Source organism: Panthera leo, chromosome A2, assembly GCF_018350215.1.
Source record: "Panthera leo isolate Ple1 chromosome A2, P.leo_Ple1_pat1.1, whole genome shotgun sequence".
Classification (NCBI taxonomy): Eukaryota; Metazoa; Chordata; class Mammalia; order Carnivora; family Felidae; genus Panthera; species Panthera leo.
The window spans coordinates 46336240-46362896 of NC_056680.1; the positions used below are offsets into that span (position 1 = coordinate 46336240).

At 41.5% G+C, this 26657-nt stretch overlaps 1 protein-coding gene across 2 annotated transcripts in view; it reads left to right on the forward strand.

The window, feature by feature from the left end:
- ITPR1 (inositol 1,4,5-trisphosphate receptor type 1) overlaps nucleotides 1-26657 on the forward strand; it is a 327875-nt gene that overhangs the window by 150965 nt on the left and 150253 nt on the right. For both annotated transcript variants that reach the window (XM_042930020.1, XM_042930021.1), the window contains 17 exons: nucleotides 1626-1725; nucleotides 3147-3307; nucleotides 3807-3948; nucleotides 5886-6044; nucleotides 8157-8329; nucleotides 9535-9654; nucleotides 11170-11364; nucleotides 13950-14201; nucleotides 15100-15241; nucleotides 16346-16499; nucleotides 17500-17687; nucleotides 20807-20945; nucleotides 21664-21718; nucleotides 23845-24010; nucleotides 24108-24278; nucleotides 24777-24842; nucleotides 26261-26398. In XM_042930020.1, the coding sequence (XP_042785954.1) occupies nucleotides 1626-1725; nucleotides 3147-3307; nucleotides 3807-3948; nucleotides 5886-6044; nucleotides 8157-8329; nucleotides 9535-9654; nucleotides 11170-11364; nucleotides 13950-14201; nucleotides 15100-15241; nucleotides 16346-16499; nucleotides 17500-17687; nucleotides 20807-20945; nucleotides 21664-21718; nucleotides 23845-24010; nucleotides 24108-24278; nucleotides 24777-24842; nucleotides 26261-26398 (2521 nt within the window). The remainder of the gene's footprint in view (nucleotides 1-1625; nucleotides 1726-3146; nucleotides 3308-3806; nucleotides 3949-5885; nucleotides 6045-8156; nucleotides 8330-9534; nucleotides 9655-11169; nucleotides 11365-13949; nucleotides 14202-15099; nucleotides 15242-16345; nucleotides 16500-17499; nucleotides 17688-20806; nucleotides 20946-21663; nucleotides 21719-23844; nucleotides 24011-24107; nucleotides 24279-24776; nucleotides 24843-26260; nucleotides 26399-26657) is intronic.

Genomic DNA, 26657 nt, shown 5'->3' on the forward strand with positions numbered 1-26657 from the left:
TCCATGACTTTGTGTAGCCTCATTGATCTCCTCCTCTAAAAGTGCTTCAGTGCGTACCTTGACTGTCTCCCAACTTAATGCTTTTTCATTTGCATTTCATGTTACTTACTATTGTTTGGTGTTCATTGGTCTTGTCTCACTGATGGGGTGGATTCCTGATGCAAAAATGATGCCACTATTTCAACTACTTCCTTAAGCAAAATTGGAAAATGTTGTAAAATTATCCATGTCCATTGTAAAGCCACAAAAATGTGTTAACATCGTGGAGAGCAAAGAAGCAAATAAAGATTATGTAAAATTTAACCATTCAGATATAAACACTGTTAACATTAGGGTTTATGTAGTTTTAGACAAGTCTCTGGGCATGCAGAATACTTCTGTATAATTAGCCATTAATAAAAATTATAAGCTATTTTTAACAATTTTTCAATGAATGATATGTTCTGTACATATTTCCATGTAAATATCGATTGTAATCTTTTTTAAATAACTTTTTAGTATTCCACTGCATGTACAATAATTAGTCCGTTATTGAGACATTGGATTGTTTAGTTTTATATTACCGTATATAATGCCTTGTTGAACATACTTATGCCCCAGTTTGTACTTGGGTTGTCATCTCTTAGGCGAACCATCTAAAAATGAGATTGCTAGTTGAAAAGATAGGTACATTTTACTTGCTTTACAAAGTGCTAGACTCCCTTCTAGAGTTTAATTTGTTGACACTGTCACCGTGAGTGCGGGGAGAGGTCATTTCCCTAAACTCTTGTAAATACTGGGTTATGTCGGTCTCTTAAGATCTTTGGAAGACATTCAGTAAAAAGATGCGTAGTTTTTATTTGTGTAAATTGTATATTAAGGAAATTAAATGTATACTTGCAAGTTTATTGGCAGTTTATATTGCTTTATTAAGTTACTGGCTGATGTCATTGTCTTATTTTCCTTTCCACTTTTCCCATTTTTTTCTTACTGATTTAAAGATCTCTTTATATATGCAGATTAATTACCTTTTTATGCTTTGTGTTATTCTTTTATTTTCCCAAGTTGTCCTTTTTCTTTCAACTTTGTTCATGATGGTTTTTTTTTTTTTTTTTGCTTTATGGAAGATGAAAAATGTAAACAATATTCTAAGATGTATCCCTCTTTTACTTTTAAAATTGGTGAACCTTGTATGTTGCTATGTGCTTCAAAGGCCTTCCTTACCACAAGATTATTAAATATTGACTCACATTTTATCCTGGTAATTTTATTTTTTGCTTCATGGATCCATAGGAAAATTTCATGCATTGCTCTATCATTTCTCATGATATGCGTTAATATATAGTCAGTAGTTTTTGTTACTCTGTCTCATGCTCCGTTCTGGGATATTCATTCACAGGAGTGATCTTACATTTAGAAATACAGCATATCACAATGTTAGAATCATTATGAATGATTTTTTATTGTAAATACATTAAAACATATTTTGGTGTGCATTCATTTGTGCCTCGGTTTATATTGTCTAGTGTATGTAGCAGGAAACCATTTTGGTATCCCGTTTTATTTTAATAGAATATATTCTAGTCCAGTGGCTTTAGAGAACCTAAAAATTCCTGTCACCCAAATCCTTTTATTTTTCCCCCCAGAAACTCCTATGTCCGACTCAGACACCTTTGCACTAATACCTGGGTTCATAGCACAAATATCCCAATCGACAAGGAAGAAGAAAAACCTGTAATGCTGAAAGTAAGTTCTGGAACTTGGCTGCCTCCTTTGGTCTTGTGCTCCCTAATGAAAGGGCTCCTTTGAGGACACATTGGGGAGGAGGGAGCTGCATTTTGTTGCTTTGGCCAGAGGTAGTCATGGACAGACTTGAATGCAGTGAAAGAATTCTCTCCAAGGGACTTGGCTAAAGCAAGCCTAGGCTTTTTTAAATAACCAGAACCTTTTATTCCATGGCTTTTGCCCTAAAGGTTGAGCAATTGTCTGGATTTCATGTCTGTTTGAAGGATGATTTTGGCTGGGGGAGTGTTTGCTTGTGCCTTGAGGCACATCACATACCTAGTTGGTTTTCCCCAATCTTTATTATTTCTTTCTCTCTGTCTTTAAATAAACACTTTTATTTTTTTGGAAGTTCTCTTAGCCCCTTTAATTTCTCTCCCTGAAGCCCACCTCTCCTTCCCTACCTTCTCTAGGGTCATAAAACATAAAAACACAAACATAGGGATTTTGTTTTGAAAAAGTCAAATGATACTCTTAGTTTGTTTTTTTAGTGATGGGGGAGGTTACTGGAATTTTTTTTTCTATTTTTATGAACATTTTCAAGTATATAGAAAAGTTAAAAGATTGGTACAGTGTCTGCCCATATGATACTCTGAGTCAATAATTATTTTGCTCATTTGTTTTTTCCCTATGTGTTTGCTTACTTATTTTTATTTATTAAAAAAATTAGTGTTTGTTTATTTTTGAGAGAGAGCGTAAGCAGAGGAAGGGCAGAGAGAGAGGGAAACACAGGATCCAAAGCAAGCTCCAGGCTCTGAGCTGTCTGCACAGAACCCGACCCAGACTCAAACTCATGAAATGTGAGATCATAACCTGAAGTTGGATGGTTAACCAACTGAGCCACGTAGTCTCCCGCCTATTTATTTATTTTTAAATGTTTTATTTTGAAAGAGAGCACGTGTGTGCATGCACACGCACAAGTCGGGGAGGCTCAGAGAGGCAGGAGGGTGGGGAGAGAGAGAGAATCCCAAACAGGCCCCAAATGTGAGGCTCATTCTCAGGAACCAAGAGATCTTGATCTGAGCTGAAATCAAGATTCACATGCTTAACCCACTGAGCCACTCAGGCACACCTCCCTATGTGTTTATAAACATGTTTTACAATTGTAACAGTTTTAACATACTTCTTTTCACAAATGAAGGTGTAAAATGATATCAGAGCCCCCTTTCTGCCTCCTTCTTTCCCCACAGTAACAATCTCTAGAGGTAACAACTGTTAATGATTTGAGGTACTTCGTTTCATATGTTTTTCTGTGTCTAGTTGATTCTAACTGCGAGATAGCTCCAGCTACTTGGATTGCCCAGTGTCACATAAATAGTATTTTGATTAATGTTTTACTGTCTCAGTCCAAGAGACAATCCCATAAAGACCATTTTGCTTTTCAGATTGGCACCTCCCCTGTGAAGGAGGATAAGGAAGCATTTGCTATAGTTCCGGTTTCTCCTGCTGAGGTTCGGGACCTGGATTTTGCCAATGACGCCAGCAAGGTGCTGGGCTCTATAGCTGGGAAGCTGGAGAAAGGCACCATCACTCAGAATGAAAGAAGGTAAGGGCTTCACGTAAGAACCAGACATATTCAACCTCACCCACTGTGGAGCTCTTAAATCTGTTGTTTGCAGAAAGAGAAAATGCCAACTCTGAACAGCTTTGTGTGAGAGGGTCAGGCCTTAACATTTATATGTGGCTTTAACTTGTGATTTTCAAGAACCACACTCACTTCTTTGAAAGTCTCTAAAATTGTAAAGACCTTTTTCTCAGTCTCTAGTTTGGCCTCTAGAACTTTCTAATAAATGATGGGGGCCACGGTTACTCTGACGTAAAATTTGAAGGCTCATATTTTGTGAAGGTGTTTATCCTTTTGTGGACAATAATGTGTTGTGTGTATTTTACTCTTTTTGGTCATTGGTCCTCACTTTTGAGGAAATTGGGAAGAAAGGACTTGTTTGCGTTTAAGTGCCTCATTAGGCCTGGGTCTTTCAAGGTAAAGTTTTCAACCTGTTACACGTCGAACATTTCCCATCTCTAATAGCTTCTTTGCTCTCAAGGTCTGTAACCAAGCTGCTGGAAGACTTGGTTTACTTTGTCACTGGTGGCACTAACTCTGGTCAAGATGTGCTTGAAGTGGTCTTCTCCAAGCCTAACAGAGAACGGCAGAAGCTGATGAGAGAACAGAATATTCTCAAGCAGGTCTGTGAGATGCAACATATTGGGATCTCTGTAAGAAATCAGTGGGATCACTGCTCTTACAGAGGGACATGACTGGTTCCCACCTGGAAGGCTTGATCAGCTGACTTTTGAAGAAAACAGACTTGATTTTATAGAGCAGTTCTAAGTTCATAACAGTAATGCATGGAAAGCACAGAGTTCACATATACCTCATGCTTCTACATATGCATAGCCTCACCTATCATTAATATCCTCCGCTGTAGTGATACATTTGTTACAATTGCTGAACGTACATTGACACATCATAATTTCCCCAAATCTAGAGTTGACATTGGGGTTCACTCTTGGTGGTATGCATTCTCTGGATTTAGGCAAATGTATAATAACATACCCATCATGATAGATTCATACAGAGTATTGTCACTGACCTAAAAACTTTCTGTACTCTGCCTGTTCATCCCTCCCTTCCCTCAACCCCTGGCACCCACTGATCCTTTTATTGCCTCCGTCGTTTTGCCTTTTCCAGAATGTCATGTGGTTGAAATCATACACTATGTAGCCTTTCTCTCACTTAATAATATGCATCTAAGGTTCCTCTGTGTCTTTTCATGGCTTCATAGCTCAGTTAATTTTTTTTTTTTAATGTTTATTTGCTTTTGAGAGAGAGAGAGAGAGAGAGAGAGAGAGAGAGGGAGGGAGGGAGGGAGGGAGGGAGGGAGGGAGAATCTGAAGCAGTCTCCAGGCTCTGAGCTGATGGCACAGAGCCTGATGCAGGGCTCGAAGTCACTAAATGCGAGATCATGACCTAAGCCGAAGCTGGATACTTAACCAACTGAGCCACCCAGGCTTTCATAGCTCAGTTAAATTGACAACACACTTGTTGAGTCAGCATGTAACAATTCACCTGTTAGGAACTCCAACAAGAGTTCAGTTGACAACTGCATTTTCATCAAAAATAATAAGTGCCATGTGTTCTTAATGTTATTTCATAGGACTGGAAAATTTGGAGGATTTGGTAAACTCAGGCCTGTATAAGCTCTTACAGGGACCTCCATAAATCAATACAAGATCTTACTACAAAGAATGAGTAATGGCTTACAGGACATATATAGATGCTATTATCTGGTATAAATTTAAGTAAGCTGGTGTAAAGATATATTGTAGGGAGGTAAGTGACAAGGGTAGGTGAAGTGCACAGAAATGCATACTATATAGTTCTCTAAAGCTGTCAGAGATGGGGGGTGTACGCTTGGCATAGAAATTCCTGGCCACTAAAACCCAAAGAAAAATATATTAGTTACTACTCCTACAGTTCTCCATAGGAACTTGGGATTTGAGAACACTTTTTCCTGTTGGTTGATGAAAGACAAAATTTATTAACACTTCATCATGTTTCAGCATGGTTTTCTAGTCCAAGAAGAAATTATGTCCAGCTGTTTCAGGTGATGACCTCCCAGATTAGATTGGCTCAATGCCAATGCTCATTTCCACAATAACAATTCCTTGAGGGGCCAAAATGATCAGATTCCGTGGCAGAAGCCTTTGCTGAGCACTATATTTATGCAACTGACAGTTTTTAATCTTTTATCCTTAGCACTCCCTTGTGAGCTGGGTAGTGTTCTTTCCATTTTACTCCTGAGAAAACCAAAGGTTACCTTGACTGTGTTCTATACCACTAGGGAATAATGCAGGTGAATGATTTCAGCCTAGAATCTGCTGATTGCAGAGTCCGCACTCTTAACCACAGCCCTACATACTGTACTGGGAAGTGTTTGAGGACCAGTTAGGTCCAGGTGGACTGTGATGAGTGGGTGTCCAATTTTCAGGTTACTGACATTGATGTAGAGAGAGTGGCCTGTGTAGTGCTGCCTCCCAGGAGGTTCTATTAGTTTGCGACAGAGGACTAGCCATTAACACACTAAATGGTGATGGTGTTTATTCTTCCTTCTCACAACCAGATCTTCAAATTGTTACAAGCCCCGTTCACAGACTGTGGCGATGGCCCAATGCTGCGGCTCGAGGAGCTTGGGGACCAGCGGCATGCTCCTTTCAGACATATCTGTCGGCTCTGCTACAGGGTCCTGAGACACTCTCAGCAAGACTACAGGAAAAACCAGGTTGGGATTTAGGATTGATGGGAAGTGATGGGCAGTTTTGTCCCTGAAGTTCATTTACTCGCCTCATGAGTTCTAAGTGTTAAATCTGTAATTACTTAATGGCTAGAGAATAGTTCATTAGGTTTGTGTGCAGAAAGGAAATAGATTTTTTGCAAGCCTGAGAAGAAGATACATTCTAGAGTCCTTAAGAAGGATACCCAAGAAGTCCCCTTCTACAGCCACCTTTCAGTGAGATTTTTTTTTTATACTGTTAGTACATTTCTAGTATTTTTTATGGCACGTTATCTTAAAAATCAGGGAAATGATTGCATGTGTTTATATTAAAGCAAGAGTGGAATCTTCTTGCTCCCTTCCATATCTTCCATCTGTGCTGGTAACTTTATCTTGGTTGTGGCTCATGTTTTATGGTATTCTAAGTTCTTATCTGTGTCATGACACTGTATATAGTGTCCTCATGAGATAAACGTTCTAACCTCTCTGGGGTCTCCCATCAATTTGCCATTGTAAGGAAACCTGGAAACTGTTGCCACACTTAGTAGTTCTCGGCTGGGAGTAATTTTGTCCCCCAGGAAATACTTGGCAATATCTGGAGACCTTTTTGAGTGTCACAACTTGGGCGGGACGGGGCGAGGGGGCATCTGGTGGGTAGAAGCCACGGATGCTATTGAATATCCAGTAATGCACAAGACATCCCCCAACAACGAACAGTTACCCAACCCAGAAAGTCAGTAGTGCTGAGTCTGAGAAGTCTTGTACTGCATTGAATTAGTGTAGGTGCACAGATGATGCTTATCATAACCTTGACTCCTCCTCTCTGCATTGTGTTACAAAAGGCTTTTGTTTGTAAACTTTGCACTGCTACCACATCTGGCCTTTAAATTTAAACTTCTCTCTGTAATGAAAATTGTTCTGTTCTGTCATGAAGAAAGTGTTAAACTTCACCAGTGCTCTCAAGTATTAGATATAACCTTGTTAGCAAGTATAAGCTTTTGACTTAGCCTTTGCTGTTATCTAAATAGAAGGTATCATATACCTATGATGCTTTGTTCATTAGCCTGGACAGGTTGCCTTTGGGTGCTCTGGTTACTTTAATTCTGCTAGTGCATTAAAACCATACTCAAATAGTGCCAAAGAGATTTTTGTTCTGTTCCTCTCTGCCATCTTCCAATGAGGATACATCAGAGCCTCTAGAGTGTACTAGCACATTTCGCTTGTACATGAAAAGGCCAAACCAGTCCCACCTGTTGCTGCTACATTGAATGTCTTTGCTTGTTGTTATGGATTGTCTGCCACCCAGCAGCAGTCTGTCCCTGAAGGCTGATTAATTACCAAACATGCATCCTTACTGAGTATGGGCTGAAAAGTGGCCAGTGTCCACTGTAAACACCCTGAGTAGTTTTTAGGATTTGGGAATTAATTTTGAAACATTAAACCAAGTTTCAAGTGCTGTTTGAACTTTGAGTCTGTCTTAGGCAGGAAACGTCTCTGAATAGAAACAAATACCAACAAGAGATTTCCCTGACTTCTCATATATTTTTTATGGAATGTCATGTCTGCTCCCCAAAGAGAGAAGCCAGCGATGTTTTTATGCATTCTGTGAATATGATTGACTGGCTTAGGTATTCCTCACTTGATTCTGCTCCCCATTGACTATGCAAATGTATTTTCACCCCAGATAAAGAAAACAAAATAGGGTGGTACTGTTCTAAATATCTAGGTAGGCTTAAGTATGTTTATTCAGCAGCACAGAGCAATAAGGCACAGTTAAGTCCTCTTGAATTAGCAATAAAATCACAGCTGAAAAACAGCTTTTGACCTTTTAGAAAAATAAGTCACCGCATTAATATTTATACTGTGCATTTGATAAAATGCCCATCTGTACATACAGGGTAATTTGCTTAATTACATTTGTGTGGCGGGTTTAGTAAAACCAAGGGTGTGAGGGAGTTTGCAGCTGTTGACCTAGATGAGAAAGTTGTAGAAAGGTACCTCACTAGGATTTCCCTTATGAACAGTCCTTCTCGCCAGGGAAGGTTGCTGCTTTGCTTAGTTTGGGGTTAACCTTAAAATCTTCTGTTCTCCCCGCTTGACCTCCCTTTTCATCCTTAAAAGGAGTACATAGCCAAGCAGTTTGGCTTTATGCAGAAGCAGATTGGCTATGATGTGTTGGCCGAAGACACCATCACCGCCCTGCTTCACAATAACCGAAAACTCCTGGAAAAACACATCACCGCTGCTGAGATCGACACGTTTGTCAGTCTGGTGCGAAAGAACAGGGAGCCCAGGTGAGGTGGAAGTGGGTCTGATCCACCGAAGGTGTCTGTGCCTTGAAGATGCAGGCATTGAGCTAGTCAGGGTGCTTTTGGCGAGGTTTCCTTTGGAGGGCTGCCAGTGACAGATCTCGGTTAGGTTGGTCTGGAGAGGCTCTTGGGTGAGTAGTGGAAAGAACACGGTACTGGGATAGACCCGTAGTGGAATCCTAGTTCTGCACTTGGCCAGCTGGGTGACTTTCTCTTTCCGCTTGAGCTTTAATTTTCTTCTATGCTAAATGGGTGTTTATGAAAATTGAATGAGAATAAATACACGTGAAGTGCCTGGCACTTGGTAGATGCACAGGAAATCACAGTGATGGCTATTTATTCACAGTTTAGCACCCCCTAATTATCACTTAGAACACCTCCCCCAAGTGTCATCAGTAAGAGTCTTTTGCAAACTTAGTTGTCACTTGAGTGTTTCTATTTTACATTACAGTTCTGTCATTTCTCATTCACATAGATCTCCCCCCCTTTCCTCTTTTCTTCTCCTCATTAAGATCTACAGCATTTCAGAAGCAGTGGACAGTAGTTTATAATATAGGTATGGTGAATGGTCACACTGAGACACAATGAGAGCTGATAGTGTTGTTATAAAGTGACTCCTCCCACCCCATAAAGATGAAGAATGTTCCGTGGAGCATTCTCATGTTCAGGGAGTCAACTAAATAAGCACTTGACATGTATTATTGCATTTAATCCTCAGGACAGTCCTACAAGGTTTTACGTTACCCTCTCCTGAAGATGAGAAAAGTGAGGTTAAGACATATTCCCATGTAACACTGCATATCAGAATATCACTAATGAGAACAGGGATTCCAACTTGGGCCCTCAGGCCTCAGAGCCTTTCCTCACCTCTCTGGTCCTCCTCCATCTCCACCATTTCTTCCTTATGCAAACGTCTTCCTTGTCTTGTTTGTTTCATTTTAATCTCATCATCTGTTCATCTGCCCTGGCCCTTGCCATCTTTTTTCTTTTTCTCCTTTCTTGATTTCTTCTCTTCGCGCAGCTGGGTTTCTGCTGGTGCTGTAGACACTGGCACCAAAACCTAAAATGTCTCTAGTTTCTTGTGTAGAAGATACGTTGGGTCTGTCTGCTTGAGGAGGAGTCTGGCTCCGAGAGCCAAACCTCTACTGTGGCTGCAGAAAACATTTCGTTTGCTTTCTCTTTCTCCATAGATTCTTAGATTACCTCTCCGACCTCTGTGTTTCCATGAACAAATCGATCCCGGTGACCCAGGAACTGATATGTAAAGCTGTGCTGAATCCAACCAATGCCGACATCCTGATTGAGACCAAGTGAGTGGGGGCTCTTGGGGTTGAAGATACAGATGAGGAAGGGATTTAGATGGAGAATGTGTGGTCCAGTGGATGTCTGCACTCTAGGATAATAGAACTTAACACTTTGATTTCTTTAGACTTGGTCTGAAGTCAGATGAGCTGGCATGGGATCTTGCTTATGCAAAGGTCTTTGATAGCGGAATTCAGTTTACCTTTAGAGTGGCCTCCTCTGTATATAGGTATCACTTTGCACACTGGTTTATTTATTTATTTTTGAATATATTTATTTTTTTAATACATTTTTTAAAGTTTTATTTTGAGAAAGGCAAGCAGGGGAGGGGCAGAGTGAGAGAGGGAGAATCCCAAGAAGGCTCCACACTGTCAGCACAGAGCCTGATGTGGGACTTGAACTCACAAAATTGTGAAATCATGACCTGAGCTGAAATCAGCAGACACTTAGCCATCTGACCCACCCATGCGCCCCTTGCACATTGGCTTAAAAATAATGTGAATTCACCAGAGAGCATTTTGCACATACTTGATTTAATGTTAAGAGTTTAAAGTTCTTTGGGTAGGATCACCAGTTTTAAAAGTTAAAGGAGATAATTCAATGGTGATGTTAGGTCACTGTAGGAAAGAGCTTTTTAATTATCACTGTTGAAAATGTGTTTAGTGGTACATAAAAATTTTGGTAATAGTAGTGATTGATTTTTTATCAGGGGAACAGTTTTCCTGATAAGTACAGTACTAGTAATAGGGCCAGTGTTTAGAAACCAAAACAAAACCCAAAACTGAATTATGCCCTGAGCTCTAGTGGGGTTTGTTTGTTTGTTGCTTTTTTTGTTTAGTTGTTTTTTTGTTTTTTTTTGCTTCTCATAACTTAATTTTGGGTTTGGGCTAATGCAACCTCTCAGCATTTTGGCATTTGGGCCTGAATAGCTGTTAATCATGATGGACTATCTGTGTGTTTAGCAGCATCCTTGGCTTCTACCCACTAGATGCTCATTGTACCCCTCCCACTCAGTTGGGACAAACAAAAATGTTAAAATGTTTGCAGACATTGCCCAGTGTCTCCTGGGGAGGGTGCAGGGCAGACAAAATCACCTGCTTGAGCACCACTGGAATAAAGTATATGAAGAGTTTGGCTCTTTGTGATTTTGCCATTGAGGGGCAAAAAAAAAAAGGTTATCTATGTGTTTTTATGCTAAAAGTTTTTTATGTTTTTTTTAATTTTTATTTTTTAATTTTGAGAGACAGAGCCTGAGTGGAGGAGGGGCAGAAAGAGACAGGGAGACACAGAATCGAAGCAGGCTGCAGGCTCTGAGCTGTCAGCACACAGCCCAATGCGGGGCTCAAACCCACAAACTGCGAGATCATGACCTGACCCAAAGTCAGCCGCCTCACCAGCTAAGCCACCCAGGCACCCCTATGCTGAAAGTGAAGCTAGATTTCAATATATTGCTAGAGTTGATCTTAGATTAGCAAGTATTGCTAACATAAGGAGTTTTCACTACTCCTCCTCTTATTTTCCAGGCTGGTTCTTTCTCGTTTTGAATTTGAGGGTGTTTCTACTGGAGAGAATGCTCTGGAAGCAGGAGAAGACGAGGAAGAGGTGTGGCTCTTTTGGAGGGACAGCAGCAAGGAGATTCGCAGCAAAAGTGTCCGGGAACTGGCCCAAGATGCCAAAGAAGGGCAGAAGGAGGACCGCGATGTTCTCAGCTACTACAGGTGATGGGGAGTCCCGCTGGGCTCAGTTCAGGCTGCCCTGGAGGGAATTGATGAGGAATTTACTGCTTGCTTATTGATTGCTCCACATAATCACATGTTGTCACCTATCTAGCAAAAAGATGTAGATTTTAGGATTTGGGCGTGTAAGGTTTCATTGGTACTTAGGTAGTAAATTGATTCCTGGATGTGGCCAAGTAGGGAAACAGTGAGTGCTTGCATCGGCCCCTCATTACTATTTGTCCTTAACAGAATAATAGCATACGGGCGCATATCATGTGGTCACATTGCTTGTGTTCAAATCCTGACCTTTCTACTTACTAGGTTTTTTTGCCTTTGGCCAAGTCATATACCTCTTCATGCCCCAGCTCCTTTATCTGCAAAATAGACAGTAGTGCCAACCTCATAGAATTTTGCAGACAGAGCTAGAACATGAATACGTGTATTCATACATGTGTGTATGTTTATACACACACATAACATATATGTCTTTCTATATCTGTACAAATATTTTTTTTGAGCGTGGGAGCAAGTACAAGTTGGGGAGGGGCAGAGAAAGAGGGAGGAGAGAGAGAATCCCAAGCAGGCTCTGCACCATCAGCACAGAGTTTCATGTGGGGTTCGAACTCACAAACCATGAGATCACGACCTGAGCCTAAGTTAAGAGTCGGATGGTTAACCGACTGAGCCACCCAGGTGCCCCTGTACAAATACAGAATAAAACCATGAGTCCCATCCCCATCTGTACTTCCAGTTCCTTTCTCACACCATAGTGTTGTTATAGCCTTCACCTTTCTGTATTGATAACTTACTCTTGAGAGAAACCTGCCTTTTACCTGGTGTGCATCCTTGTTTGCTCACTCTCCACCTTTGCCGGTTACCTCATCTGGCCCTAGGGTCTCCCAGGTCCCAGCTTTAAGATCTGCTGGCCCTGCCACCTCAAGGGAAGGCAGTGGAAAGGAAATGAAGGGGCAAGAGAGCCAAGGAAAACTTTTCAAAGAATAGAGAAGCAAAGATGGAAAAGTGCTTAGGGCATTTTTTAACAAGTAAAACTTTGCAGCTACAGTGCCCTTTGATAGCTCCTGTGTTCTCTTCCCTCCCATTCATGCATGTAGTGTATACCCTCCTACATTCTCTGTGTTTCTGTTTTACTACATTTGTATGTATTCATAAAAAATATATAGCATTTTGCCAGTTCTTAGGTCTGTATGTAAATGGTACTGTACTTGTCTCATTTATCCTGTATTGTTTCTGAAATGTGCTCATGTTAATGGTGGTAGATCTGTTTCTCTAATTTCGACTTCTGGATGGCATTCCCTTTTATTATGCCATGTTTTCATTGCTCTTGGATATTCCATCATATGCCACAATTTAGTTTTTCATGTCAGGGGACCTCCTTATTCAAAAGGTATGCGTATGAGTGAGAGTTTATCTTTCCTATTAGGAGTGGAATTGTTGAATTGGCAAGTTTTACTGAGCGATCCTAGATTGGGTATTGTGGTGCACACTCACACCAGTTGTGAGAATTTTGTTTCTCCTGGTGTTTGCTACCTGTGAATATTGTGATGCTTTTTACTCTTTGGTAATTTTATAAGCATGAAATAGAATCATATTTTAATCTGTATCCACTGAAATCTAGTGAGATTGAGAACATTTTCAACTCATGGTTATCAATAATAAATAGGATTTTGGATTCAGAAGTCAGTATTGGCCACATTGGAAGCTTATAGCTTTTTGATTTCACATTACAAGTTGTTTTTTCTTTTAATGTCTGATGTATCTTCTCCTGAGGGTGAATGGGAAAGGGTACTTCTATGGTCCAGTTCAGAAGGTGACAAAGATCACATGTAGTTGGATGAGGAAGAAAACAAAACAGTTTGAGGAGTCCCCTACTTTGCACAACATGTTTTTCATGTAGAAGTCAAAGAGTAGGCTGATATGAGATAAGATCCAAAGAGGATGATAAAATTTCTATGAGATTCAGTATGGGAGATGATGTTTAACATTTTCTACATGGTCTTTAATGTACTGTATAAAAAAACAGCTGAGGAAATAGGCAACCATTTTAAATATAACATTTCCCCCCCTTTTTTTCATAAAACAAACAAGGACAAAATGGAATCAAGTAGTCACATAATTACTCCAACTCAGCAGGGTGGACTTGTATGACTGGTGGTAAAGCCTGAACAGTTTCTTCATTTGCTTGGTACACAGGCAATTTAAGGGTGTCGATGTATAAGATCAGGTGGCCAAATGTCACTCCTGTGAAAGTTGGGGATATTCAAATGGTCTTGCTGTGTGTTGCCATTCATCCTCAATAATTTCTCTTGTTTTAAATGTTTTATTACATATTTTGAGAAAGAGAGACAGAGTGTGAGCAGGGGAGGGGCAGAGAGAGAGGGAGACACAGAATCCGAAGCAGGCTACAGACTCTGAGCTGTCACTACAGAGCCTAACATGCGGCTTGAACTCACAGGCTGTGAGATGATGGACCTGAGCCAAAGTTGGACGTTTAACTGACAGTGCCACCAAGGTGCCCCTATGCTCAATGATTTCTGATTTCTTCACATAACTTTTCTTTTCTTCAGGTATCAGTTGAACCTTTTTGCTAGGATGTGTCTAGACCGCCAGTACCTGGCCATCAATGAAATATCAGGCCAGCTGGATGTAGATCTCATTCTCCGCTGCATGTCTGATGAGAACCTGCCCTATGACCTGAGGGCATCCTTCTGCCGCCTCATGCTTCATATGCACGTGGACCGAGATCCCCAGGAACAAGTCACTCCCGTGAAATATGCCCGCCTCTGGTCTGAGATTCCCTCGGAGATCGCCATTGATGAGTGAGCCTGCTGCTTTAAAACCTCATTAATGTTTTGTGTCACTGTAGACCACTTATGGTCAAGTTCAGTCTAGTTAAAGCATAGATGAAAGTTGAAGTGTATTTTTTTTTCAAGAATGCAAAAGATGGCATACTTCTATTTTTTGTCTTGTCTTTTTTTTTGTAATTCAACAAATATTTGTCTCTGTGTCAGCCTTAACTAATGTATCAGTGAACAAACCAAAACACTATCTGTACACTAGATGGGGAGAAAAGATATAAACAAGATAAATGATTACATGTCTTAGTGATACTTGCTAAGGAGGAGAAATAAATTAAGGACAGAGGGTAGGAGAGGGGATTTTGGGGAGGGGATGTTGGCTTTGTGGCTGAGCAGCTGGGGAAGGCTCAACAGGGAAGATATTGAACTTTTTTTTTTGTTAAATTTTTTTAAATGTTTATTTTTGACAGAGAGAGTGTGAGCAAGGGAAGGGAAGAGAGAGAGGGAGACACAGAATCTGAAGCAGACTCCAGGCTCTGAGCTGTCAGCACAGAGCCTGATAGAGGGCTCCAACTCACGAACCGCAAGATCATGATCTCAACCGAAGTCAGACGCTTAACCGAGCCACCCAGGGGCCCCAGGATCTTGAACTTTTATTTCATTTTCTTTGTGTTTTTTTCCCAATATTTATTTATTTTGGAGAGTGAGAGAGACAGAGTGCAAACGGGAGAGGGGCAGAGAGAGGGAGGCACAGAATCCAAAGCAGGTTCCATCCAGGCTCTGGAGCTGTCAGCACAGAGCCCAATGCAGGACTTGAACCCATGAACCATGAGATCGTGACCTGAGCTGAAGTCAGGCTCTTAACCCACTGAGCCACCCAGGCGCCCCTGATTTCCTTTTCTTTCTCTTTTCCTTTTAGCTATGATAGTAGCGGAGCTTCCAAAGATGAAATTAAGGAGAGGTTTGCTCAGACCATGGAATTTGTGGAGGAGTATTTAAGAGATGTGGTTTGTCAGAGGTTTCCTTTCTCTGATAAGGAGAAAAATAAACTTACATTTGAGGTAATTCATGATGAAATAATCTATATGTTTTACCTGCTTTTCATTGGTCATTTTTCTCTGGGATAAATAGAAAATATTTTAGCATGTGGTGATTTCTGTGATGATACTCCGGTTTTGTAATAAAAGGGAATTGAGCTCAATTTTGTTCCACAAGAAAATAGAACGAATACCAGTCGCTTGACTTACTGGTAGTTATGCTGGTAGAATAAATATCCAGGGTTAATTGAATCACATAAAATGATAGAACATTACGTATACTCTGTACGTGATCTTAAAAACAACAGGAAAGAAACAGACTATGCTTGGGATCCATCATAGATTAATCATTTGAGGGACACAAATCCTTATTACCTTTGACTTAAAATGTTTCTTTTTGAGACCAGTTTTCCTTTTGAGGAGTCTATTTCCAAGGATTGCAATATTGTTTTCTGTGTCCTGTTGGGCTGCAACGTGGCTTGCCCTGCAGTATCTTATTTATTTATTTATTTATTTATTTATTTATTTATTTATTTATTTATTTATTTTTTAATCTTTAAATTTTTTAAAAAAAATTACATCCAAATTAGCATATAGTGCAACAATGATTTCAGGAGTAGATTCTTTAGTGCCCCTTACCCATTTATCCCATCCTCTCCCTCCCAAAACCTCTCCCGTAACCCTTAGTTTGTTCTCCATATTTATGAGTCTCTTCTGTTTTGTCCCCCTCCCTGTTTTTATATTATTTTTATTTCCCTTCCCCTATGTTCATCTGTTTTGTCTCTTAAAGTCCTCATATGAGTGAAGTCATATGATTTTTGTCTTTCTCTGACTAATTTCACTTAGCATAGTATCCTCCAGTTCCATCCACACTCCACAGATGATTATGTCAGTTTTTTATCAACTAGTTATTAAAACAGATCAGTAGCTTTGCAGGTTTTTGTTTCTTATTTTTTCTCCTTAGGAAACAAAGTGGAATTTGATCAGAAATGCAAGCAAAATATATGTCTCCTCTTACCATAAGAAGGGTCAGAATCAGACATTTATAAATTAGCATAAAACGGAACTAAAGGATGCAGTTGACCTAATACCATCTCTCTCTCACTCTCTCTCGTTTTAATATAATAGGTTGTAAATTTAGCTAGGAATCTCATCTACTTTGGTTTCTACAACTTCTCTGACCTTCTACGATTGACCAAAATTCTCCTGGCCATACTGGACTGTGTGCATGTGACGACCATCTTTCCCATTAGTAAGATGGCGAAAGGAGAAGAGAATAAAGGTAAGAATGTCATGGCAAAGTGGAGAAGTGATATTTGCTGGCACCTGTACACCCGGGACATGCCCTCCCAGCCTCTTCTGTTACTACTCTTGTCATGTTTCCCTGTGATGTCCTGTCCTTTTCTTCTTGACTTTTTACTGTGGACGTTTTTGAACAAAAAAGCTGAAAGAATAGCACAGCCAATACCAATACATATGGGTCCTTGATTATTCACATTTTGCTCTGTTTCCTTCATATATGAGTCTATCTGTATTTCTCCTTAGGAAATTTTGCAAAACTATTTGAAAGTTACCTAACAAATTGAATGCTTATCTCTTAAGAACACATGTCCTATCCTTGTCTTCAATGTATCATGAGGCATTCAATGATGATATTAGTATATGATGAAATAAAATCCTGGCTTGTATCTGAGTATTGTATTTCCAGTCTGTGAATAGATAACTCCGCTTTTATATGTTTATTTTTTCTTCTGCTTTAGGTACCTACTATGTACTCACATACGGATAATTGTTGACCTTGTCTCTATAGCTAGAACAGAAAAATACTGTGTTAGATCCTGTGCTCAATCATTTCACATATATTTCACCATTTCATCCTCTGAGCTCCTTTAGTCTCATTTTATAGATGAAGAAACTGAGCCTCCGAGGTAATCCTGCGTACTTGAGATCAGTGTTTGTAGCAGCACTCAATTTGTGCCTCGTTAGCTCCTGTGCCCCTAATTTTGTGGGTAGCAACAAGCATGTGCTAGGTGACCAGTAAAATTTGGCAGGCGAATTAATATACCAGAGTGCTCCTTTATGGATTTCAAAGCCCATCTGTTTTCCACTACTCTTTTTTCCCCGTATTTTTGATCGGTATTAACCCTTTCCAGTTCCTTGGATCCTGAGAACGTGTTGGGACAGATTTGTTAAATATGTTTAGAGTCGTGCTCCTTGTCAGGTGCCTCAGAGTACTCTCCCGGAGTGTTGTCATGACTGGGGTCTGTCCTGGCCCTTCCTAGGAAGTAATGTAATGCGGTCCATCCATGGGGTTGGAGAGCTGATGACCCAAGTGGTGCTCCGCGGAGGAGGCTTTTTACCCATGACTCCTATGGCTGCTGCCCCTGAAGGCAACGTGAAGCAGACAGAGCCAGAGAAGGAGGATATCATGGTCATGGACACCAAGTTGAAGATCATTGAAATACTCCAGGTAACCGTCTCAGCCAGAGGTGGTGGGGACAGAATGTACTTCATAGGGCTACCATTTTGGATTGTGTCCCTCCTTTTATAAAGCCCTAGACTTTCTGGGAAGAGAGTGGAGGCAAATTCTTAGCTCATTGTTAAGTGCCATTTATGAACCAGCTGTCTTCATCCTTTTGTCATCTCATACCCCTCCCCAGTGTGCCCTTTTCCTGCCAGCCATGACACAACTTCCTCTAGTTACCTTAGCTTTCCATCACCATTGGCCTCTAGGTCTGCACCCAAGATGCTCCCTTTGCTTAGAACTCACATAGGTATTCTTCTCCATAAAGACAGATTTCTTGCTTATTTATTGCTCACAACTCAGCTTAAGGTTCAGTTAACTGCCTCCCTCCCTTTTTCATTCATTCATTAATTCTTTCATTCATTCAGTATTTATTGAAATTGATTCTGTGCCAAGTACTTTTAAGCATTTGCGATCCGGGGCTGAACAGCACATATTAATTTCCTGTTTCTAAAGAGCCTACATATTGGTAAGAGTCATAGGCATATTAAACAACAGGTATGCTATGTCAGATAGTGGTAAGTGGTAAGGATGCTAAAATATAAGAGGGTCAGGATGGTTTGGAGGCCACCCGAAGGTGGGGCCAGGGATATTTCTTTCAATGGGGTTGTCAGACAGGGCCTCTCTAGTAAGGGAACATGATCAGAGACCTGAATGAAGTGAGGAACCTAATATGTGAGTATCTAGGAAAATTCTCTGAGGCAGAGGGAATAACAGTGAGAAGACCCTGAGGTGGGAGTACACTTGGCAAATTTTGGAATAGGTTGGGTTCAAGAGGGAATGGAAGAAGATGAATCAGGGAGAGTAAGTACAAAACTCTTTGAGGAGATTTGGTATAAAGATGTATAGAGAAGTGGGGAAGTGACTGAAGGGTGATTGTTGGTGACAGGAAGTTTTTGTTGTAATAAGTTTTAAGTTGGGAGATTATAGCAAGTTTGTATCCTGAATGGAATGGTCAGGTAGAGAGGGACAAGTTGTTGACACAGGAGAGAGAGGATAATTGTAGGAGTAAACTCCCTACATGGGCAAAATGAGGTCTGGGAGCCAGTCTCCTGAAGATAGGGTTTGATCTTAGCTATGAAAACCCTCCTGATCTCATGACATTCTGTGTTTTCCTCTTTCTGTTCATACATCGTTTTTATTCATCAACAGAATTATTTGTTCCTTAGTGAATAGAAGACTATTACCACTTCTTTCTCCCATGCTGCCTAATCCCAACCCCAGAACATGTAGTAGATGATTATAAATGTTTGTAGACTTAATTTGTCTCTTGAGTCTGAATCACATTGTATCAGTAGTTTGAAAACATCTATTAGAGTCCTCAAATATTTAAGGCTGTAGAGAATGACTTAGGAAGAAACCTCATTGAACTTATGCCTGAACAAAAGTTGTGGAGGACTTCTTAGGCCATGGATTATGTATCCCTCTACTTTCTGCCCCATCCCTGCTCACACCCTGTCTTTCTCAAGGAAAAAAAAAAAAAGAAGTGATGTGTTGTAAAACTTGATGATACCTTGAGGTCCTCTCACTGTAGCCATCTGAGAACAGACAGCAGTTGGTTGGTGGATTCATTGTTTCATCAAATGCTTACTGACCCTCTCCCATATGCAAGGTGCTTTGCCGGGCACTGGCAGGAGTGCACAGATGATTTGGGCAGGGACTGTATCCACCAGAGATTATATAGTCTAAGAGGAAAATAAGATGTGATGAAGCTGTGTCTTCATGCAAATAAAACTGTGAGGAAAATGTTCTCTTGGGACACAAGGGTGGGTCATGGGATCTCATTTGGTAAGCACCAGAGAAGGTTTTTACAGAAGAGGTAGGATCTTAACTCTCCTTTTAACCCTGAAAAGGATTTATAGTATAGAAACAAGGGGACCTTCTCAAGTCCCCTTGAACTTGGAGCATGTCAGACCAGAGCATGACATCACATGGACCAGTAACAACTCTCCTTGGGCAAGGACATAGAGTGTATGGAGCTTGTCAGAAATAAGATTGGAAAGGAGGAGCAGACCAGGTTCTAGAGCACTCTGGGTGCCTAAGCACTCCGGGTGCCTAAAGTGCCAGGATTTTATTCAGTGGTGAGCCTTTGAGAGTTTTTATGTAGGGGACTGACCTAAGAATAGGCCCCTTTGGGAGCTGGATCTGGTATGGCAAGGCAGGAGATCATGAAGATGTGAGCAAGGATAAATGATAGGAAAGATCCAGGAGACTTGGTAGAGGTGGAGCCAACAGGACATCGTCACTGATGAGATGTGTGTATCAGAGAGGGAGGGTTAGATTGACTGAGGTTGATTCAAGATGAGAGAACCCAGGCAGGACTGACATTGTTAGTTTTATACAATACTGAGTTGCAGACTCTGGAAAGAAACCAAATGGGGTATCCAGTAGTAAGTAGGAAACCACGACCCAAGACCTTGGAAGGCAAGCCTAGGTAGTATAGTCTGGGAGAATTGTCTGTCCTGGGATTGAGTAAGGTCACCAGGGTCTTGAACTTTGATTTGCTATTCTTTTCTTTTTTTTTTTTTTCAATACTTACTTATTTTTTGAGAGCGAGAGAGACAGAGTGCAAGCAGGGGAGAGGCAGAGAGAATGAAGAAGGAACCCAAGAGTTAGTATATAAATCAAAGGAAACCATCAGAAATGAAAAAGACAAACCAAGCTAATTTCTAGTAGTAAAAACATTTTTCTCTCTTAATTTTTTAAAAGCAAAGTGGCCAACATCACCGTTCTCATAGACCAGAGTTGGGATTTAATAGTTGCAAAAAATAATGTTTTATAGAGGATGGAGTAAGTAGTGAGTGATTAATTGTTCTGATTATTAAATTAATTATCGGGATGCTGAAGTTTAGATGCAGAGGTGCTGCAGACAGATTTGATAGACCCCATGGCAGTCTGTTGTTGAAGTAACTGTTGAAGTCTAAGCCAAATATTTGGTTCCCTTAATGCTTAAGGTAATTGATGCAGCAGATACCAGACCCAGCCAGAGTGCGGTGGGTTGGCACAGTGTTACAGGTGGTATGCTAATGTAACCAATCTGTTTCCATTTCCACTTGAATCTTTAGTTTATTTTGAATGTGAGGTTGGATTATAGGATCTCCTGCCTCCTGTGTATATTTAAGCGAGAATTTGATGAAAGCAATTCCCAGACTTCAGAAACATCCTCCGGAGGCAGCAGCCAAGAGGGGCCAAGTAACGTACCAGGTTAGTGATTTCAGAATGGGATTTCAGTGCTCGCTTCGGCAGCACATATACTAAAACAGAATGGGATTTCAGCCATAGAATGGGATGTGGGACTAATAAAAGCTGGGGATTCAAACAGTACACACTACAAAAGGTAAAATATGAATATTTTGAATATTACTGTAATTTAGAACAAAATCCTGGGAGTTACCCTTTTTGGGCAGAGGAATAATTAAAAGAGTTCGGATCTCTTTTGGGTTAGGTTTTCTTTCCTTCCATCTTGGAGTGTCTTAATCATAGGACCACTTAGGGTTCTAGTGTTGTGGTTACAGAAATGCCAAAAAAACAAAACATAACCCTCTAAGAAAATATCGTCCACCAGCAGCTTTTACTCATGATGGAAGTTTTCCCCTGCCCAGGAAATAGTGGTGAAGAATAAGGGGTAGTAGACATAATCCCACCTATCAAGGCCTGAGCTTCCTTGGCACAAGGTCATCACTCTGCTCTACTAAGGGGATCACGAGTGGGTAGGAAATTGGCAGAAATGTGGAATATCGCACACCGGAGCCGCTGGACAGTGAGATCTGAGTTGATGTGGCTTCACAGGTTTGCAATATAAGATTCTGGAAGACTTGAGGTTAACCTATGGGCAAGGGCAAGTCTATTTTTGGGAAAGTTCACCAACATCCTGTTTTTCTAGACCTTTCTACACCTGAAGCTGTGTTCTCTAAATTTTCAGGTACTCTTGACTTTGAACATATTGAAGAGCAAGCAGAAGGCATCTTTGGAGGAAGGAAAGTATATTTTCAGTGTTCAGTTTTGTGGGTGGTTCTGGTTGGGAAGCTTCTTTCATATAGCTTTGAAAGGCTCTTTCCTTCATTCTTCTAGGAAATGCTTAGTCTTTGGGTTTAGGTTATTTTACGGCTATCTTTGTAACTTTTAGTGCTCAGGTCAGAATGATACTAGGCTCTGGGTGTGTGTGTGTGTGTGTGTGTGTGTGTGTGTGTGTGTGTGTGTGTGTGTGTGTGTTTCCTGCCTAGGATAGAAAGAATGTAAGTAGGTTTCCCCAAATACACATATGCTAGGATTTCTTTAATGGTGAAAAATAGGGTTGAAGGAAAAAAGGAGATTGAAAACAGAGTGAGGTTAAGATCATGTCCTTCTGCTGCTGATGGACCGACATTTTTATCCGTTGGCTCTTTAGAGCCCATGCAACAACAACAGCAACAAAAATATACCTGTCCCTAACATTGAATTAATGTATGATTTCCTTTTTTAAAAGAGTGGGTTACTCATTGTTGATTTAAAACATTATTATGAGATCTAAATACCTATCAGATTTGAATAGCTGTAAGCTTATATAAATACCTTATGCACCTAGTTCTTTTAACATATACCCTTGATTCAGTTATCTATTGCTGTATAATAAATTACTCCAGCAATTTAATGGATTAAAAAAAATAAGCCTTTTATTGCTTCTCACAATTCAATGGCTTGACTGGAGCTAAGCTGGCTATTTCGTCTGCTGGTCACTGTTCAGTGTATTGTAAAACTGTGGTGGGCTGGTGACTGGGGCTAGTACATCCAAGGTGCTTTACTCACATTTCTGGCTCTCTAAGGCTGGGACATCTCTTTCTTCCTCCCTTCCTCTCTCTCTCCGCATGACCGTCTTAGGCTTCTTCACAGCGTGGTGACTGGCTCTAAGAGCAAAGTTCCCAACAGGATAGGCCAACAGTGTACAACACTAATTAAGCCTCTGCTTGTAGCATGTTGCTGATGTCCTATTGGTCAAAGCAAGTCACATGGCTGAGCCCACTGTCAATGTGGGAGGAGCCTACATAAGGGTCTATTTTGTTGGGGGCCACCAATGTTAACGTTCTACCCCAGCACTTAATGTAAAGCCTTTGAATTTTGAGTTAGTCATATTACTTACTGTGATGAAAGATCTTGTTTTTCAGAAACAGAGTGTGTTGAGTTCAGTATGATGACACTCCTTTGTGCTGTCTTGTATCTCACCTTTCCTGGTATTGACACAGCAGTGACACTGTCTTCACTTCTCTTTTGAAGGATGTAGCACAAATAGAGTATTTTCCTGGGAGATACTCTCTGCTTTTCCTGCTAGCCTGCACACATGAAGGTTCCTTAGATGGTGAACACAATATAGGCACTGATGTAATAATTGAATGGCAGTGCTCAGTTCTGCAGTAGAATGCCGTTTGATCCAGTACATGGTCATTAATTCTTTCTTTACGGAAATAACACGCAGTTATCACAGATACTGAGATAATCCCTGATAATTTGCTTATTAATCCCAGTTTGAAGAACACTCTTCAAAGTGCGGTCTTCAGACTGCTTGCTACCAGTTTGTGACATGGTAAGTCCAGATCATGGGAGTAATCATTTTGGGTACTTCTATGGCAGCTAGACCCTGCCACAGCCTCCAAGTGCCTGATCAGTGGGCCTGGTATAGACTAAGACATCAGTTAGCTGTAAAGTAAAAGTAAAAGAAGCTGGTGCTTTACCACAGGTGTTTTGGTAGGTGCTGAGTTACAGCCTCTTAAATAAAAAATAAAACTTCTCATTACAAGAAACACAACGGTGTGCCATTCTCAAACCATAGATGAGACCCTGCAGAAGAACACTCACAGAGTCGGAAATATGGATAAAAAGTCAATTCCTGTCACTGGGGGAAGGTAGGGACTTTGGCTTAGAATTTGACAGTTGTGACCTCCTCATAGTCTGCTCGCAGTCCAGTTGAAGTTAAAACAAGATTGTGTTATTACAGGAACTTACTAAAACTCAAGTCACCCAGGGTTGACCACGGGGTTAGAACTCTGGTTAACGTGTGTCTGGGTCCAAGTGCGTGAGAGAAGGGTGCTTGTGGCTCATCTGTCCTTTCCCCTTCTGTGCACTCCTGTAGTGAGGAGAACACACCGCTGGACTTGGACGACCATGGTGGCAGAACCTTCCTCCGAGTCTTGCTGCATTTGACAATGCACGACTACCCACCCCTGGTGTCAGGGGCCCTGCAGCTCCTCTTTCGGCACTTCAGTCAGAGGCAGGAGGTCCTGCAGGCCTTCAAACAGGTAGTGTGTGTGTGTGTGTGGGGGGGGGGGGGACAGGTATCGTTGTCGTCAGCTGCCCAAGAGGCCATGGTGACATGGGCATGTTGCATTTGCTCAGGTTCAGCTGCTTGTTACCAGCCAAGATGTGGACAACTACAAACAGATCAAACAAGACTTGGACCAGCTGAGATCCATCGTGGAAAAGTCGGAGCTTTGGGTGTACAAAGGGCAGGGCCCTGATGAGGCCATGGATGGTGTCTCTGGTGAAATCGAACATAAGAAAACAGAGGTGGGTGAGACCCAGGTCACGCTGCCGGAGGAGGTGGATAGGCTCCTCAAACAAGTGAATATCCTACTCTGGTTTCACATAAAAGTGTATATTATGGGATGAGCTTTATTCTCAAGAGACCTGCATGTTGAGTAGCCAAAGTAACAGCCATTCTCCTAGGCAATAAGCTGCAGGATGGAAGGGTAGCTACCTCGCCTGTGTAACTTTGGACCACAGGAAAATACTTGGTTGTTGAGTGGATTAGCCCCATATTTCCCTTCCAGACTCACCTGGGGAAGAACCTGTTCTCAGTAGGCTGGTCCGCCATCCTCTGTCACATCAGGGAAATCCTGTCAGTCGCAAGGGGGATGAACACGTGACTCGGGCTTAAACCCAGCGTGACTATAGGAAAGCTGCAAAAACTCCCATTGTTTCCTAAACTCCAATGACTGTATGAACACACATACCTTACAGTCCAGGGGCTGGACGAACCACACTTACGTTTGTTTTGGTCCCTAGGAGGGGAATAACAAGTCACAGAAGCATGAGAGCACCAGCAGCTACAATTACAGGGTGGTCAAAGAGGTGAGTGGTCCTAGTGCCCTTTTTCCTTGTGTATTAATTCTCTAAGGAAAGATAGTGAGAGTCGACTTGAAGATGCAAACACTTCATCTTTTTTCTTCATGTGAAGTTTAACAGGAAAGAAAAAGCTCTCAGAGGTTAAGTGCATTGATTTTAGGGTCATATCTGGGTTCGAATCATCCTCTGCTGCTTATTATTTGTGTGCCCTCAATTTTCTCACCTTTTAGAGGTGCAGCTAGCACCCGTGATTCTGAAAGTTTATAATTGACCAAAGGACTAATTTCATAGAATTGTCAAGCCTTTATATCAATGACTGGCACTTAGTGTCCACCAGTGAGGGCTCTAGTTCTTTAGATATCTTTGCATAGGGTGGTTCACAGTTGGAAGGTTGGGAGCTTTGTATGTTTTTTTTTTTAACCCCACAGTAAACTCTTCCCAAGTCCTTGGCAATGATATGAGTCTCACCATTGTAGGAGGTCAATCTTCCTTCCTTCCTTCCTTCCTTCCTTCCTTCCTTCCTTCCTTCCTTCCTTCCTTCCTCCTTTTCTCCCTTCATCCTTCCTTCCTTCCTTCCTTCCTTCCTCCTTTTCTCCCTTCATCCTTCCTTCCTTCCTTCCTTCCTTCCTTCCTTCCTTCCTTCCTCCTTTTCTCCCTTCATCCCTTTTAAAGTTTCTTTATTTTTAGAGAGAGAAAGTGTGCACACATGCAAGCGGAAGGGGGCAGAGACAGAGGGAGAGAGAGAATCGCAAGTGGGCTCTGCACGGTCAGTGTGGAGCCTCATGCAGGGTTTGATCTCACAAACTGTAAGATCATGACCTGAGCCAAAGTCAAGATTTGGACACTTAACCAACTGACCCACCCAGGCACCCCTGGAGATCTTTCTGAAACTATCCCACTTTTGGTTGAAGACATAACCTACTTCATACTCTGGAAGGGCCTGTTTTTAACCATGTGTAGATTCGGTTTGATGTGATTAAGGGATACTACATATGGGAGGAATCTCCTGTGTTTAATATGTCGTGATCACTTCTGCCTCCCTGCCCATGACCAGAGCCTACAGTTTTTTCTCAGTTATGCTTCCCAGTTTTCTGAAGTTGATTTCTTTCATTTTTTTTTGAAATAATTTTTTCAGGCTCTATGGAGATAAAATTGACAAAAGAAACTGTCATCTTGCTGAAGTGTGACACGCAATAACTTGATAGACACTCTGTGAAGTGATGATCACAATCAGGTTACTTAACACGTCCATCACCTCACATGGCAAGCTCTTTGGAGGGTGGGTGAGAACAGTTCAGATTTACTGTCAGCCGATTTTACGCACACGGCACACCTTCGCTGACTGTTGCCGCCGCGCTGTGCATTGGATCTCAGAACTGGGATGCTGGTCGTGGGTACACACTTGGAGTCTCTCTTTCTGACAGATTCTGATTCGGCTCAGCAAACTCTGCGTGCAGGAGAGCGCCACCGTGAGGAAGAGCAAGAAGCAGCAGCAGCGCCTGCTCCGGAACATGGGCGCGCACGCAGTGGTGCTGGAGCTGCTGCAGATCCCCTACGAGAAGGTGAGTGAGTTCCCCTCTGGCGGCGGCAGCTGTTCCCAGGGCCGGGGCGGGTCCCCGCGTTTTCCGAAACCCTCCACGTTGGGATAGTGTTGGTGGCCACATGGAGCTGACGTGGCGATGGCGAACATAAGGCACTTGTAGGCAACTTGCGCTAAACAGGGTGTCATGAAATACAGCCACCCGTAACCTGCCTCCAGAATCCGTGGCTTCTCCACTTGCTCCCACGCGGCACTGGATGCAAAGGTGGGATGGACGGACC